Source organism: Sturnira hondurensis, unplaced genomic scaffold (genome assembly GCF_014824575.4).
Source record: "Sturnira hondurensis isolate 20B ecotype Veracruz unplaced genomic scaffold, ASM1482457v3 Scaffold0015509, whole genome shotgun sequence".
In the NCBI taxonomy this organism is placed as follows: Eukaryota; Metazoa; Chordata; class Mammalia; order Chiroptera; family Phyllostomidae; genus Sturnira; species Sturnira hondurensis.
Genome location: NW_028088140.1, coordinates 9,953,635 through 9,969,397, shown reverse-complemented (window position 1 = coordinate 9,969,397; position 15,763 = coordinate 9,953,635). Strand labels below are relative to the sequence as shown.

Below are 15,763 nucleotides of genomic sequence, written 5' to 3'. Positions count from 1 at the left end.
TGAAACCAGGCTATGTGTCTTACTCATCTTTGTGGCCATGATGCCCAGCACTCAATAAATAACGTGTGTGTGGGCAGGAGGAATATTGTGCTTCCTGGTTCAGGGCTATGAGGAGGGCTATGAGACAGGAAGAGACTGGAGGGTGGAGACCAGAGCCTCATATGCTTGCAGCTTCCACACATGAGCCCTCTTCCTGCCACCAGCCGCACGCATTCTGGTAGCAAGAAAAGGTCCAGGTGGGGACTCCAACAGTCATTCATTTCTCTCCTTCTGTTCCCCTGTTCTCTTCGTGCTGCATCTCTGCTTGCTTCAGACCCTCTTCCTATCTCTTTCTCCCGCTTTGTCCCGCCCATTCTGCTTTCTACCTGCACTTGTTAAAGCGGGCCTCTTCTCTTTTCCCCATCCAGTCCTTCATTCACCTTACCTCATGTTTTGCTTTGCCCACTGTCTGTTTCTGCTCTTCATCAGCCCCACGGGATTGCTGTGTGTCCCTAACTTCATATCCTATCAGAACCATTTCTGCTCAATCCTCATGTTACCTGTGCTATTATTTACCTAATACTGTATTTTCATTTATATTCTCTCACTTTTCAAGACCTAGCTTCATCTGAAGCAGTAATAGTGGTGAAAACAAGGATTTGAAATGTTATTTTGTTTCTATTTTTTAATAAATTAATAACAATTAGAACTAAAATCTGTATTTGTAGCCCTGGTCAGGTGGTTCAGTTGGTTGGAGTGTGGTCCCATACCCCCAAAAGTTGCAGGTTCGATCCCAGGTCAGGGCACATACCTAGATTGCAGATTATATCCCTGGTCTGGGCACTTAGGGGAGGCAACCAATCAATGTTCCTCTCTCACATCTATATTTCTCCCTCTTTCTCCCCTCCCTCCCTTTCTAAGATTAATGAATACATCCTTGGGTGAGGATTTAGAAGAAAATCTATATTTGTACACAAGTATCTCAAGGAGAAGGCGTGGCTCATACACCACCCAGGAGGGCACTGGGGTGATGGGCTAAATCACTTGGCACCCTGCTAATCTGTCAGTGCAGGTCCCACCCCTTGTTTCCTATGTCCAGGACCTCCCCAGGACTCATTGTCACTCTGGAGCCAGAGCTCACTCACATGTTGAAGAGGTTGAGGCCAATGCGGTAGAGGCGTTTGCGCAGGGTGTCTGTGGAGAGCGTGGGCGACTTGCAGCTGGCGGGATTCTCGCAGTGGTAGCGCGGCAGGCTCAGGATCATAGCCTGCAGGGCCTCCTTGGAGGCCGAGGCGGAGACTTCTGAACCCGACTTGGCGGACTTGGTGGATGTGCTGCTGTTGCTCAGTTTCTCCAAGTTGTTGCCGGCCTCGGTCTCAGCCTCAGCCTCGGCCCCTTTTCCCTCCTTTCCTGTCTCCTCCTCGTTTTCTTCCTCCTCTGCCTGCGTTGCCCGGGTCTCCTCCAACACCACATCCTTGGCCCTAGGTGGGATGGTGCGCAGGACCCCATCGGCTCCCTCCTCTGTGTACGTGATCTCAGCTTGTACATCTTCCTGGCCTGAGGCTGGGGCCACTGGAACCTCCTGTCCTCCGGCCTGGTCCAGCTCAGCTTGGCCTGCCAGGCTCTCTATTGGGGCCTGCGGAGTCTGGGCACCCAGACAGTTGGCCACTGACAGAGCAGTAGAGGAGGAGACAGAGATGTTCTGGTTGGCAATCTGCACGGTGACATCCCGGAAAGCCATCATCAGGGTGCTGCTGTGGCCCTGGGACAGGCCCAGGCCGGCAGCCTCTGCAGCCTCTTCCCTGAGCCCTAGGCCGGCACTATCGGGCTCTTGCACTTCCGCCTCAAGGCCAGGCGGCCCAGTGCTTGTGTGCAAGGCCTGGTGTATCTGGTAAGAGCCGCTCTCCTGCAGGGAGCACATGGTTTTGAGGCTCCAGGTGCTGAGGGCGTCATCGATGGACTTGGCCAGGGACTGCACCTGCTCGGTGAAGGAGTCCTCCAACTCAGTGAGCGTGCCCACGAAGGTGGGCGGCAGGGAGGGCGAGCGCACCAGCGGCAGCCCCAGGAGGCCATAGCCCTCCATGAGGGCCTTCTCAGCCGCCAGGCTCTCGGCGGTAGGCGCACGAACCTTGCGCAGGGAGATACGACGCGGCAAGCGGCTCTCCAGGAGCGAGTTCCGGATCTTCTCGAAGTTCTTGCTGAGCTGGTATTGGCGGAAGGCGGTTTGGATGGTGCAAGCAGCGCGCCGGGATACCAGGTGGCCCCCGTACTTGTGTTCTAGCATTTCAATCTGCAACAAGGACAGAGAGGAGAAAGAGCGCAGTTAAGGAATGGGCGTTACCGCTCTTCTGAAAGATGGTGCTGGTAACTGTACTTTAAGGCAGGGTGTCACTGGCTCAACTTTGCAGGGACCCAAGAATGCACAATTGGGGGGTACGGAGGGACTCAAGTCTGAAAACTAGCATGTCATGGCAGGAAATACCAGGTCTTTGTCAAGAGCCCTAGAAGTGTAGGTTGTAGGGATAGATTCCAGTGCTTTTTGAGGCTGCAGGGTAGGAGAGAGAGGGGTTGCAGATTGCAGTAAGATGTTGCTGGTTTGGTGGTGATTTAAAATGTTCCTATCAGAGATGCGTAAGGAGGTATGTATGGGTGAAATGCATACTATCTTGAGTTTGTATTAAAATGCTCCATCAAAAAAGTGGAAGTGTTAGATGAAACAATATTAATAAGAATTGTTGGAGCTGGGTGATGGTTGTAAGGCAGTTTATTACACTATGCTTTCTACTATTGTGCACATTTTTAAATAATTTAAAAATAAAACAGAAATGCTAAAAATTGCAAGCTAGTCCTGGTCACCTGCATTCCCTCTCAGCATTCATGTCACTGCATTGGGGCGTTCCCTAGGGCTTCATATGGGTTGGGACTGGGGTTCATCTCTGTGTTCCCAGTGCCCAGCCAAGGGCTGGCACATGGTAGGTGCTCAATGAATGTGAATTTAACCAAAAGGCTGATGGGTGGCTGTTTCCAGAGTGGAAGTCCCCCCAGGCTATCATGGTTTACAATTGAAGTCACCTCTGTTCTAAAAAATGTGAGCTTGGTGGAGCTGGCCAGTGGGGGCATGCCGCCTCCTCCAGGTAGATCTGAACCCAAGAAAACATTTGACAAGGGGCCCATTTGTCTTCAAGGTCTTTCTTTACTTACCTCTTCTCAGCTCTGTCTCCTGTCTATGGTCTTTTCTACCCTTTAGGTTATGCTCTTACTTCTCTCTTATCAGAATCGCTCAGGACAGGTCTAGAAAGATGTTCCTCCCGAGATGTCAGTGATCAATAACATTTAACCACGCCTTTACTTTAAATAAGGACAAGGGCTATGTTTAGAGGGTAAACAAATGGTAGCCTTGTGGGCTCCAACCAGTCCTTGGGGAAGTTTGGGAAGTGAGACAGTGTTCCTGGGCCCTGAATTATGTCCTATTCACACCCATACACCCCACTTCCACAGTTCATTCCTGAATGAAATATCAGGGTAGGTGGGCTGAGATACACAACCCAAGGCAAGAGCAGCAGCATCCCTCCCGTGTTCCCCTAGGGCCATGGGTGGGGAGGGGTATAGATAGAAAGGCAATATTTCATTCCTCAATAGAAAGAACCATTCTACCCACTTTCTGCTTGACTCAATGCAGCAGAGATTACAGCTGGAATGACTGCCTCCTGACACCCCCAGCAATCCCCTCACTGTGCAGAAGTACCCTCCTACCCCAGGAGACATCACAGATATAAACCCAATCCTCATGGACAATCCCAGGAAAAACAAATGCCCTCAATTCTGTCCTTAGGATGCCCTCCTAGTCTAACCATTCAGTGATTTTACTCATCCTCGATCCTAGTGGCGTTGTGCTGGCTCTCCCCCTACTCCCAATCTCCTCTCTGAAGATATTCCGAAAACATGATATTAAGGTTTGGATGGCCAAAAAGGCTTCCTATATGGCTCCTCCCAGAAAGAAGTATTTGCATTTCACAAGGTAAAAGGCCTTAAGCAGAAGGCAGGAAGCGCTCCCTGTCCTTATTGATGTTCATATTGTCGGGGCATTCAAGGTGCTCTTAAAAACAGTTACATAAGTGTATGTTATCTGTTGCTACATAGCAAGTTACCATAAACTTAGCAGCTTACAACAACCCCCATTTATCTTCTCACAGTTTTGTATGTCATTAGCCTGGGCACAATCCAACGGGCTTCTCTCCTTGGGAATCTCACCAGGGTGCAACCCAGCTGTCAGTCTCATGTAAAGCTCAGAGTCCTCTTCCAAGCTCACTGGTTTTGGCAGTTCCTCAAGATCATAAGACTGAGGCCTCAGTTACTAGAGGCTGCCTGCTGTTCACAGCCACATGGCCCTCTTCACAACAGGGTGGTCTGCCCCTCCGAAGCCAACACGAGAGAGTCTCTCTGATGCTTCACCTTGTTTTAAGGGATTCACCTGATTAGGTGTAGTCAACATCAATGGATTGGTAACCTAATCATGACAGTGATCTCTCCCCTTATTCTCTAGTCCTGCCCACACTTGGGAGGGCTGTTATGCATGATGTGTACACTAGGAGGCAGGAGTCTCAGGAGCCCTCTCAGAATTCTGCCACCATACCAATTGGACAATTGCCTACTGGGTCTTTATCTAAGTATGACCTCATGTACTCAGGATCTCCAGAGACACACCTGCTTTCCAGGCATTTTGTTCCTGCTTTTGCAGAAATCATGACAGAAGGGAGAGAGCATTGTAGCTCAACTGTTCTCCCTGGACAACTCTGGCAGGCTTCCTGAGGCCTAGAATGCAGATTGGCCTTGGCTTAGGCAGGAAAGTCCTCCAAGGGGAAGTATAGAGTGAGGGGGACTGACCACTTACTGGCCCCCTTCTCCTCAATTTGTCTCCCTCCTACCCTTCCCCAAGCACCAAGAGAAACTGACACCAAACAGGAATTCACACCTCTTTCCTACCTGGTCTATTCATACTTTTAGGGAAACCCTGTACCTCAGAGCATTCTTTTTAGGTAATGAGGGTCTATTGGAAAAGGTAAAGTGTGAAATCCCATTGCCTGACATGTTTCCAGACCAATGAAGAGGCCAATCCCCCTTTCATAGTCCATCATCCTGCTTGGAGTCAGAGGCTGGCTGAGATAACCCTAGGAAACTTCTACCAGCCACTGTCCATGCTTCAGCCACCCAGAAAACCTGATTTTTTTTTAAATATATTTTATTGATTATACCATTACAGTTGTTCTATTCCCCCCTGCATTCCCCTCCACCCGCACACTCCCGCCCCCACCATTCTCCACCCCCTTAGTTTATAACCACATGTCTCAAATTCTTTAGATTCTATATTTCTCCTACTATTCTTGCCCTCCCCCCTATTTTCTACCTACTGTCTATGCTATTTTCTGTACCTTCTCCCCCCTTCTCCTCCTCCCACTCCCCTGTTGCTAACCCTCCATGTGTTCTTCATTTCTATGGTTCCACTCCTGATCTAGCTGTCCTCTTGGTTTGCTTTTGTTTTAGGTGTGGTTGTTAATAACTGTGAGTTTGCTGTCCTTTCACTGTTCATATTTTTCATCTTCTTTTTCTTAGATAAGTCCCTTTAGCATTTCATATAATAAGGGCTTGGTGATGATGAACTCCTTGAACTTGACCTTATCTGAGAAGCACTTTATCTGTCCTTCCATTCTAAATGAAAGCTTTGCTGGATAAAGCAATCTTGGCTATAGGTCTTTGGATTTCATGACTTGGAATACTTCTTTCCAGCCCCTTCTTGCCTATAAGGTCCCTTTTGAGAAATCTGCTGACAGTCTGATGGGTACTCCTTTGTAGGTGACTGTTCCCTTATCCCTTGATGCTTCTAGGATTCTCTCCTTCATTTTAATCTTGGCTAATGTAATTATGATGTGCCTTTCTGTGTTCCTTCTTGGGTCGAACTTCTTTGGGACTCTCTGAGCTTCCTGGATTTCCTGGAAGTCTATTTCCTTTGCCAGACTGGGGAAGTTCTCCTTTATTATTTGTTCAGATAAGTTTTCCACTTGTGGCTGTTCCTCTTCCCCTTCTGGTACCCCTATAATTCGGATGTCAGAATGTTTAAAGATGTCTTGGAGGTTCCTAAGCCTCTTCTCATTTTTTGAATTCCTGTTTCTTCATATTTTTCTGTTTGTTCATTTTTTTCTTCCTTCTGGTCCACTCCCTTGATTTGAGTCCCAGTTTTCTTTCCATCACTATTGGTTTCCTGTGCATTTCCCTTCATCTCAATTAGTTTAGCCTTCATTTGTTCCCCTAATTTGTGACTATAATCAACCAGTTCTGTGAGCATCCTGATAAACAGTGTCTTGAACTGTGCTTCTGATAGGCTGGCAATCTCTTGGTCACTTAGAGTTATTGGCTCTGGGACTTTGAGTTCTTCTTGAGCCATATTTTGGTCTGTTCGTGCCTGTTATGTATGAGGAGCGGAGCCCTAGGTGTTCACTAGGTCAGGACAACTCAGTCACTGGGCAGTGATGCTGTATGTGGGGGCGGGGTCAGAGAGGGGCAATGGCAGACTCCTCTGCTGCTTCCTGCTGTGGGGGCCTGCACGGTCTGTCTCACTGCTCGCTCCTTCACTGGTTTATCTGCATGCAAATGTGTGACTGCGGTCAGCCTGCCCCCTTGCCCCCTCACTGGGTCCTCCTGTTGCTACCCCACACCTGGGATCCGCTTACAGCTGCCTGCGCACCTGGGTTGGGAGATCTTTCCTGCCTGACCCTGCTCCGCTGCTGGCTCTGCCCCTCTTACCAGTCCGGGTGAATGGTTTGTTGTTGTCAGACTTCCATATAGTTCAATTTTCTGTGTTTTGGCTGCATTTTTGTTACTGAAACTTTGTTGACTTTAAACTTGGTTGTGAGAGGAGGCACAGTGTTTTCACCTTTGCCTCCATCATGGCAGAAGTCCAGGATAAGTTTCTTAACTTCTCTGTCTCTCAGTTTTCTTACCTGTTAAATAAGGCTAATAATCATGTTGACTCTGTTGCTTGTTGTGAGGCTTAAGTTATTTCACAAAGCACATGGTACATAGTAGGTGATCAATAAGTGGTAGCTATTTGATGACAATGATGATTATGAATGACTCCCAAATCTCCATTCTTAGCCTTGGCCCTGCATTTCCAACAGCCCGTGAATCCCCTAATCCACCTATGCAAAGCCATTATCCTTCCCTGCCTCACCCAAACCAGCTTTCAGTGATTTCCTTATTTGCCTAAAAACACCTTGGCTGTATTGCCATCAGGTCTGGAAACTTTTCATTTGTCCTTGGTCCTCCTTTGCCCCACCCCCCACATATGTCAGTCTCTAAGTCCTATAGCCATGCCCCCTTCAATATCTTTTGCAGTCATCCTGACCTTTCCACCACACTTGCCACAGGTGGAGGACCCTCTTTGACTCCCCACCTGGACCATACTGGCAACCTCCTTATTGCCTCCCTGCCTCCCTCTCACCCCCACTATCTACCTTACCCACTATTACCCTGACTAATGCTCTCAAAACGCAGCTGTAAACACAGGCTTTCCATTGGTTGAGACCAGGGCCCAAAAGAAGTTTATGTCCTTCCTCCCAACATTTTGAAGCTGAGCAGTCTGGTCTGGCCTGCTTCCCAGCCTCTACTACACAAAGTCCATGAACACAGCAGTTCAACTCTGCTTGGCTCTCTTGCTCTGAGCATTTGCTCAGCCTGCAATGTTCTCACCACCCTCAAATCCCACTCCAGTCCCCTTCCCTCCAGATAAAACGTGTCTCCTTCCTCCAAGACCTGTGTGAAATGTGCCTCATCTATGAAGTCTTCTCAGAGAGAAGGCTTCTTCCCCCAAGAGATGGGGTCTCCCTGCCTTAGGCCCCCGTGGAGAATATTGTTTCCCCCACTAATCTCTGATATTTACCTAACCCCTTATCTCCCCCCAGAGTCCAACAGAGCATACATTATTCAAGGCCTCTGCCATCCTCTGGATATGCCTTAGTCATCCTCTGATCCATGTATAGCACCACGATAGAGCCTGGCACAGAACAACTGCTCACTGTGGTATTTGAATTCAGTTGTTGGGTCTTCTCCATTTGCTCCAGTGCATTCAACACAACCATCTCTCATTTATTCCAGCCTTGTGCCTGCTGCATCCCCAGCCTGCAGTGGCCCTCACTGCTTCCTTCCTGCCCTCAGTGCTCTCTCTCTTTGCATTTACAGACTGTACCTACAGGCAGGACAGTATTATCTGCCTCTTCATCTCTGGTGCTCAGAGCTGAACCAGAGCCATGGTGGAGGCTTAGTAAATATTTGCAGATATGAACTAAACTGAATTCTCACCTGTGTCTCAGGGGAAAGAAAAATCCAGGCTCTCTTCCAGATCTGGGCTTGGTGTCAAATGCTGTACTCCATCCCTACCCCTCCCTGTGCCCTCCCCCAGCCTCTCTGCCCCACTTCACATAGTGCTTAGGGACTTGACAGTGCCCCAGGTCAACTCCATCCACCCTAACCCTGTTCTTAACCAGGGCCAGGACAGAGAGTGAGAGATCGATGTGGGAGGGGAGGACAGTCCCAGGGAGCAAGGGGCCTCTGGCCCCACTGGCTAAGGAGCAGCTCTGCTCTCTTCTCTCTAAACTCCATGAATCATGGGTAATTTTGCCCTCCTGTCCTCCCAAGAGAGCAATATCTTAGCTTCTGTCAGAAGAAGCAGTAGAGGGGAGCTCAAGGGCTCTGTCTCTCTAATGAGCCTCTAAGTGTTAATTAGACTATGCTCCCTCTTTTTTCATGTTGTTACCAAGAGGTGGCCACCAAGTCAGTGTAGAGAAGGAAGAGCTGCTGGCTGGGCAGCCACAGTGCTGAGGAACGTTGGGAAGCCGGGTTGGCAGGGGCATGCTACAGCTCAGCTACTCCCGGGTCACAGACTTCCCGCAAGTGAGCTGCACTGGGAAGCCTGCTTTGAACCCCAGGTTGGGCTGTTGTCCTCTCTGGTGCTCTCCTAGTGCCCTGGGTGCCACTTACATGGAACTACCCTTTGCTGTAACAAAGAAGATAGTGGCGGGTGCTCTGTTAAAATGCTAGACTGTCCAAGCCTCGGCTGCATGGGGCTCGGATGCCCCATACCTGGGATGTATCCTCTGAAAAGTTACTTTATATCACTAAGCCTTAGTCTTCTCATTCTTAAGTGGGGAGAGTAATAGTACCTAGCTCACTGGGAGATGGTGCAGATCCAAGGAGATAATGTGTGGAAAACACCCAGTGCTGTGCCCAACACATAGTTCCCTTCATGCCAGCTATCACTGGTTCCATGTCAGCACCCGTGGTGGGAATGTGGGATCCCTGAGCACTGGGATTGTGCCTTTTGCATTGTTGTGTCCCCAGATCTCTCACAGGCCCCAGACAGAGCAGCTGTGCAAAACCGTTCCACTGAGCAGAGGGCATCCCTTGGTCCCCAGGCCCACAGGAGAGCTCTCAGCTTCGGAGCAAGACGGTCCCCAGACACATCCAATACAATCCCTTGTTTCACAAATGTGGAAACTGAGGCCCAGAGAATTGGAAACATAGCCACCACTTCTGCTCTTGAGAGGTGCCCCATGGTGAGGCTAGCCCTTGAGGCTTGGGTATAGGGGATCTACTAGAGAAGGGGCTTCTGCCCAGGACCGCAACTTGGGGAGCAGGCCTGGACACTACTGACGATGGCTCCATGGCCCCCTGTTGGATGGCACAGAGAGCTGTGGATGTAATAAGGGCATCTGAGATGGGCTCCAGTGGGCTGTTCCTCCACACTGGCAGGGGTCAGGATGCATCTTTCCACAGAGCCTGAATGCATTTGGAGATCACTCCTATGCCCTCCATATCCTGTCACAGACACTTTCCTAAAGGGCTCCCCAGATGGATCTGTATAACCCCCAAAGTTGCAGCCCTAAGGATAACAGTGAGGCAAAGTGAGCGAGGAAGCAGAGGATGAGAGAAGCTGTGCAGGAGAACCTGCTCACTCTTCAGCTATGGGGGAGGAGACCTGGGGCAGGGAAGCAGGGAATCCTGGGGTGGGCTTCATTCATTCATTCATTCATTCATTCATTCTTTCTTTCTTTCTTTCTTTCATGTATTTCTCCAGTCGAGAGCATTTCCTAGGTACCAGGGACTATGCTGGGTACAGGAAAACAATGGTTGCCAAGGGCAGGGCAGCACCTAGTGCACAGAGTGTTGGCTCCTCACACAGACTATGAAGCAAGTAGCACCCCTGGAGGTGTTCCGTGTACAATCTGCTCAACTTTGTGACAGCCCTGAGAAAGACGTAATCCTTGCCCCTAGAGTGGGACAGCAACTGGACAGCACAGCCAGCAGTGGGGCACTCAGTCAAAGCACACAGCCAGACTCAAGGACAGCTGGTCTGACGCCTGAAGTATGAGGAGAGATCACCCATTCAAAGGTGACTGGGGGACAGGTGGGGAGTATTCCCAGTAGAGAAAATAAAATATGTGAAGGCCCAGAGGCAGAGGATGGCATGGAGATTTGGGGAAAGATAAATAGGAAAGGCAGGAACCCCAAGTGGGCCGGGACGTAGGCGATAGAAGAGCCTGGAGAAGTGTTTGTCGTACACATCTAAGGAGTCATGGAAGGCTTTCATGGCAGAGGAGTGTTTTAATCAGATGTGCCCTTTACAAGCGGGACCCAGCTGCTGTGTGGCGATTAGGTTGGAAGAGGCACAGCCTGAAGCAGGGGGATCTGCGGGGATTTTCCCAGGGGTACAGACCAGAGATGATGGTGGGCTAGCCTAGAGTGGGGGCATGGGGCAGGAGAGAGCAGGATTTGGAAATAGTTAAGAGGTAGCATCAGTGGGGTACGGGGATGGAGCAGCTGTAGGAGAGAGAGAGGAACCACAGAGAATGACTGGCTGATGGAGTGGACTGGCAGGCTGGTGGACTGGGGAAATAATGATGGTCCAAGATTCCATCCAGCCCAAGGACTATAGGATTTGTGTGACTGGAAGAGATTGCAGGATTAGAATACTAAATCCTACATCTCAAAGAAAGCTAGAGTCCAGTCAAGTCCTAGCTGAAGTCTTCATGCTCATCCCTATCCTTCTCCAGGTCACTGAGTTATTATTTTTTCCTTTTCCTCTTTCCAGCATCTTCTTCATGCCAGGCACTGTGTCCAGCACTGGGAATATAAGTCAAGGGCCCTGCCTCCAAGAGGGAGTCAAGTAAATAGAAAATAATGATATAGGGCTAAACAGCTGTGACAGGGAAGGTCTGGACAAATTAAACATTGAGAAGGGACATCCAGAGCAGTGTTGGGAGGTCAGGAAAGGCTGCCTAGGAGAGGAAGTAGTACTGAAAGTGAGTCCCAAAGCAAGAGAAAGAGTGATGGAGGCCAAGTGCAGGAGTGTGGAGGGAATAGGAATATCAGCAGTGGAGTCAACAGGAATGGCAGGTACAAAGGCCCAAAAAAGTATGAGGCCATGAGGCCCAGAGAAGTTAAGCAACTTGCCCAATGTCACACAGTCAATTTGCAGAAGAGAGAAGAGCAGAGCTCAGTCTCTAGTAAATGTGTGCCACATTTTCAATCACTGTGTTCTATCTAGCCCCTCAATCCCATTTGCCCCTTCTCCCTACCCCTAGTGTAGGCTTGGCCCAGAGAAATACTTGAGCCAGGGAGTGAGCTCCTTTCCAGGACCAGGTCCATCTAGTGTGAGGACCCCATCACCTCTACTAACCCTCACTTCTCCTGTCCCACTCCTACTGGCCTTACATGCAAACCCATATATTAGAAACATGTCCACTATAAAAAAAAGGTCCATGGTACTAATCGGCAGCTTGACAGCTCTCCATATCCCACCTAGTCATCAGAACTAAAGTCGTTTTCCTGACCAAGCCAAAGTCTGTGTCATCTTGGCTGTTACTAACTAGATACTCCTTTAATTGAACTGTAATCTCTTTGAGGTACAGGTAAGGACCATGCTTCTTTTCTTTTCATACCCTACTCCCTTGTGACTTTGCACATTGCAGTTATTCAAAAATACTCATTCAGTGAGCTCTTCCTATGTCCAAGACACTCTGCTAGATGCTGGGGGGGAGGTGAACAAAAGATGAATAAGAGGTACTCTCTGTCCCCAAGGAGCAGAGTCATGGGGAATTGAGAGGACTCTCTCTTCCTGGCCAACTCTCCTTGTGTGAGCATTTCCAGGAGCACAGAACTCACTACCTCCCAAGTTAGACATGCTTTATGTGCAACAGCTCTAACTGTTCATCGAACTAAAAGTTTCCTCTCCTATAGCTTCTATATAGTAGTCATAGCACAATTTTGCCTGGAATGATAGAAAATACACCTAATGCCTTTATCACATGCCAGCACTTCCATATTTAAAGCTTGTTTTCATGTCTACAGTTTCTCCATATGACTCCAATCCTATTCTCCTTCTTAGGAGAACCTCAGGATTCTCATCTTTCCCCTTAAGTGAAGTCCCCTGAACCAAATACAGACTCCAGACAGGCCCTGACCAGTGTGGAGCTCTGGCTGGCTGTTCCTTTTTCGGGGGCCTTGCCCACCCCTCTGTGATGGCTGTTGTGCTCCTGCTCCCCTGGCTGTTGATTCACCTTAAGCTTACAGGGAACTGAGGTGCTAAGGCTCTTCTCCCAGGACTGAGCCTGCCCATCCTATACTAGTGCCATGGGCTTTTCAAAACAAGGAGCAGAACTTCAGCTTTTTCTCTATTTCATTTGATTTGTTTCATTTAAAACATCTTTCTGTCCTGATGAGATATTTTTAAAATCTTGGATTCTATCATCAAGGTATTAGCTGTCCCCTATTAGCAGTGTCATCGGAAAGCAGTACCTTGTTACACATGATTGAACTGTGCAAGACCAAGTATAGCACCCCACTCACACGGGAATTGGCACCGATGGGAAAATAAATGTTTTGGAGAATTCTGTTTGAGAACAATCCACCTGACTATACTGTGATCTAATTTACTTTCTATCATGTCTACATAGATATCATAAGAGATTTTGTCAACTTCTTTATACCCCAAACTACAGCTGGCCCCTGACCTAGGATAATAGCTTGGCATAGATGCCTAAAGAAAGAAATTAGGTTGGTTTGGCTTGACTCAGCCTTAGTGACCTTTCTACTGGCTTCCACTCCAAAGACTCACCTTGTGACTGGGCTAAAGATTGGTTCTTCAGAATCTACCCATTTCAGAGCAAAAAGGACTTCAGAGATGATTCAAGGTCAGATTCCCAGTTTTGCTGTCCAGAAACTGATGCCCAGAGTGCTTAACTGGCATTCCTGAAGTCACAGAGTTAACTAGAACAAGAACAAGAATTGGATGCCCTAGCTATGGCTCCAAGTTCAATGCTCTTTCTTAACAACACGAAGTCATGATAACTTTCTCTAAGCATGCGTGTGCACGCACACACACACACACACACACACACACACACACACACTTATAGATCTTCCTTCAGGTATCTTCATTGTCCAACAAGAAAAACTGTGGCATTGCCATTGAGAGGAGTTGGGCGGGGACCCCTGTGACTGATCATTTTCTTCTCCTGCTTCACAGATTAGAAGACGAGGCCTAAAACCCCTCAATAGGACTTGTTCTCCAAAAGGGGAGCTCTGGACTTCCCCCAGTCTGGCTTAATCTTGGGAATCCTCAGTCTTTCAGAAGACCACTCTCTTTGAACCTCATTTGAGCCTGTGTGTGCCCAGATGTGGGACTTGCCCCTTGAGTGAGCATGTAAGCTGGGCCATCTCAGATATCTAAGTAGCAAGTGTGGGTGGGACTTCCCCAGAGAACAATGGGCCATTTGCCTAGTGCTTTTAGGCTTCCTGCATGTGGAGAGACAAGCACAGCCCTGGACAAAGTGCCAAAGGGCCTGACTTGCAAGGGTGTGACCCTTCCCTGAGAGGCTGGTTGCATTGGGTCCTGGGCTGTGGGAAAGGGCAGATTACTTAGCTCAGTTTGAGAGGACTAATGGCAAAAGAGCTGTAGCTATAGCAGAGGTGGGCCCAGTGGCTTCACCTCACCAGTTTGGGAGATCTGTGGTACCCTGGACAGTTCCCAAAGGTATGGCCCCTTCACCACCCTTCCCACCCCCCTTGGAGGCCCTGTGTACCTGTTTATTCTTTAGGTCAAGGGAGAGTTCGTAATCAGAGGCAGCAGGGGCGTGAGAGCACAGCGCTGTCGCCAGGGCAGGCTGCTGCTGGCCAGGTGAGGCCTCGAGGTGGGGGCCAGCCCTCGGGGAGGCACCCCCTGTCCCTGGCCGCTCCTCCTCCTCCTGCAGCTCCTGGGCTTGAGCCTTCAGGGCATGGGCACTGGGTCTGCTGGCTGCCACCGCTGCCGCTGCCACCACGGAGTCCTCCATGCCCCCACTGGCCTGGGCGCAGGAGCCGTCACTGTGAACAAAAGGCAACGGTGCTCGGTGCTCGGTTGGGGGACTGGGTGCATGTGGGGGTGGGGGAGAAACTGGGCACCCTGGCAGTCATGGGCCTTCCTACTGGTGGGGGCTGGTAGAGGTGTCTCCTGCAGCCCCCTCTAAGGAGGAGCAATATTGGTAGGGAATAGCCCCAGTCAGGAGGAGGATCTAAACTTGGGGAGGATAACCATGCAGACAGAAGAAGGAGCCACAACCAGAGGTCATTGACCCCTGCTTAGAAGCAGTAGAGCCAAGTGGTTAAGAGTAGATTGCCTAGGTTAAATAAAATGTGGGCTCTGACTGTTAGCTGTGGGACTCTGAGCAGAATACTTAACCTTACTGTACCGGCTTCCCCCATTTGTAAAATGGGCATAATAGTAGTATCTACCTCATAGAGATGGTGGAAGACTTAGTTAAAATTCTTAAAACAGTGCCTAGTTCATGGTAATTGCTGCATGTAAGTGTTAACTATCATAATTTATCAGTAGGCTAGCTCCCTGGCCATTGGCTTAGGTAGCCCGAGGGAAGTAACCTACATTGAACAAGCTCTACTTTTGCCCAGATGAGTATGGGGAATGGAGTGATGCCTATAGGCCCGGCTCAGGAATGAAGCTCCCTTGGGGCAGGTGGACACCAGCTCTTTTAGGCTGTGTCTGTGAAGAAGAGGGTTCTCGCCTTGCTGGTATGGGGAGTGTCTGTTCCTCCCTGGCCCCTCCTTTTCTCCTGCGAAGCCACCAGCAGGCTCAGCTGTAACTGCTGCCAACCTGACCACTAGAAGAAGACACCTGCTTCCATGGCTGGTGCTGCTCAGTGGACTGAGCACTGGCCTGCAAACCAAGGGGTCACTGGTTTGATTCCCAGTCAGGGCACATGCCTGGGTCATGGGCCAGATCCCTAGTTGGGGGTACATGAGAAGCAACCACACACTGATGTTTCTCTTCCTATCTTTCTCCTTCCCTTTCCCTATCTCTAAAAATAAAACAAATAAAATCTTTTTTTTTAAAGAAGTCACCTGCTGCAGTCACACCACACCCCAGCATGCCCTGGGACATTAGTTCACTTAGGTTGCTCCCTTGCCCACTCAGCTTCCAAGTTCTGCCCTTCCCTCAAGACTCAGTGCTATCCCACCTCCTCCAGGAAGCCTTCCTAGGTGACTCCAGCTTCCCCTGCTCTATCTGCTGGAGTACTAGGAGCTGCACTTAGACAGTAACTGTCTATTTCACAGAGGAGAAGAAACATCATTTCTCACAGTGTGAGCTCCAACCCAAGCTCTGCCACAGTGTGGCTTTGGTCAAGTTGCTTCTTCTCTGAGTCCTGGTTGTCTCATTTTTAAAACGGAGGTCCTAGTACCT

At 49.3% G+C, this 15,763-nt stretch overlaps 1 protein-coding gene across 5 annotated transcripts in view; it reads right to left on the bottom strand.

The window, feature by feature from the left end:
* Positions 1 to 15,763, bottom strand: part of IQSEC3 (IQ motif and Sec7 domain ArfGEF 3) — a 122,706-nt gene that overhangs the window by 45,042 nt on the left and 61,901 nt on the right. For all 5 annotated transcript variants that reach the window (XR_005069210.1, XR_005069209.1, XR_005069211.1 and 2 more), the window contains exons 3-4: positions 14,112 to 14,391; positions 1,125 to 2,269 (exon numbers count right to left, since the gene is read on the bottom strand). Coding sequence is in view for 2 of the 5 variants with exons in the window: in XM_037064746.1 (XP_036920641.1) it covers positions 1,125 to 2,269; positions 14,112 to 14,391 (1,425 nt within the window). In the remaining 3 variants the exon portion in view is untranslated. The remainder of the gene's footprint in view (positions 1 to 1,124; positions 2,270 to 14,111; positions 14,392 to 15,763) is intronic.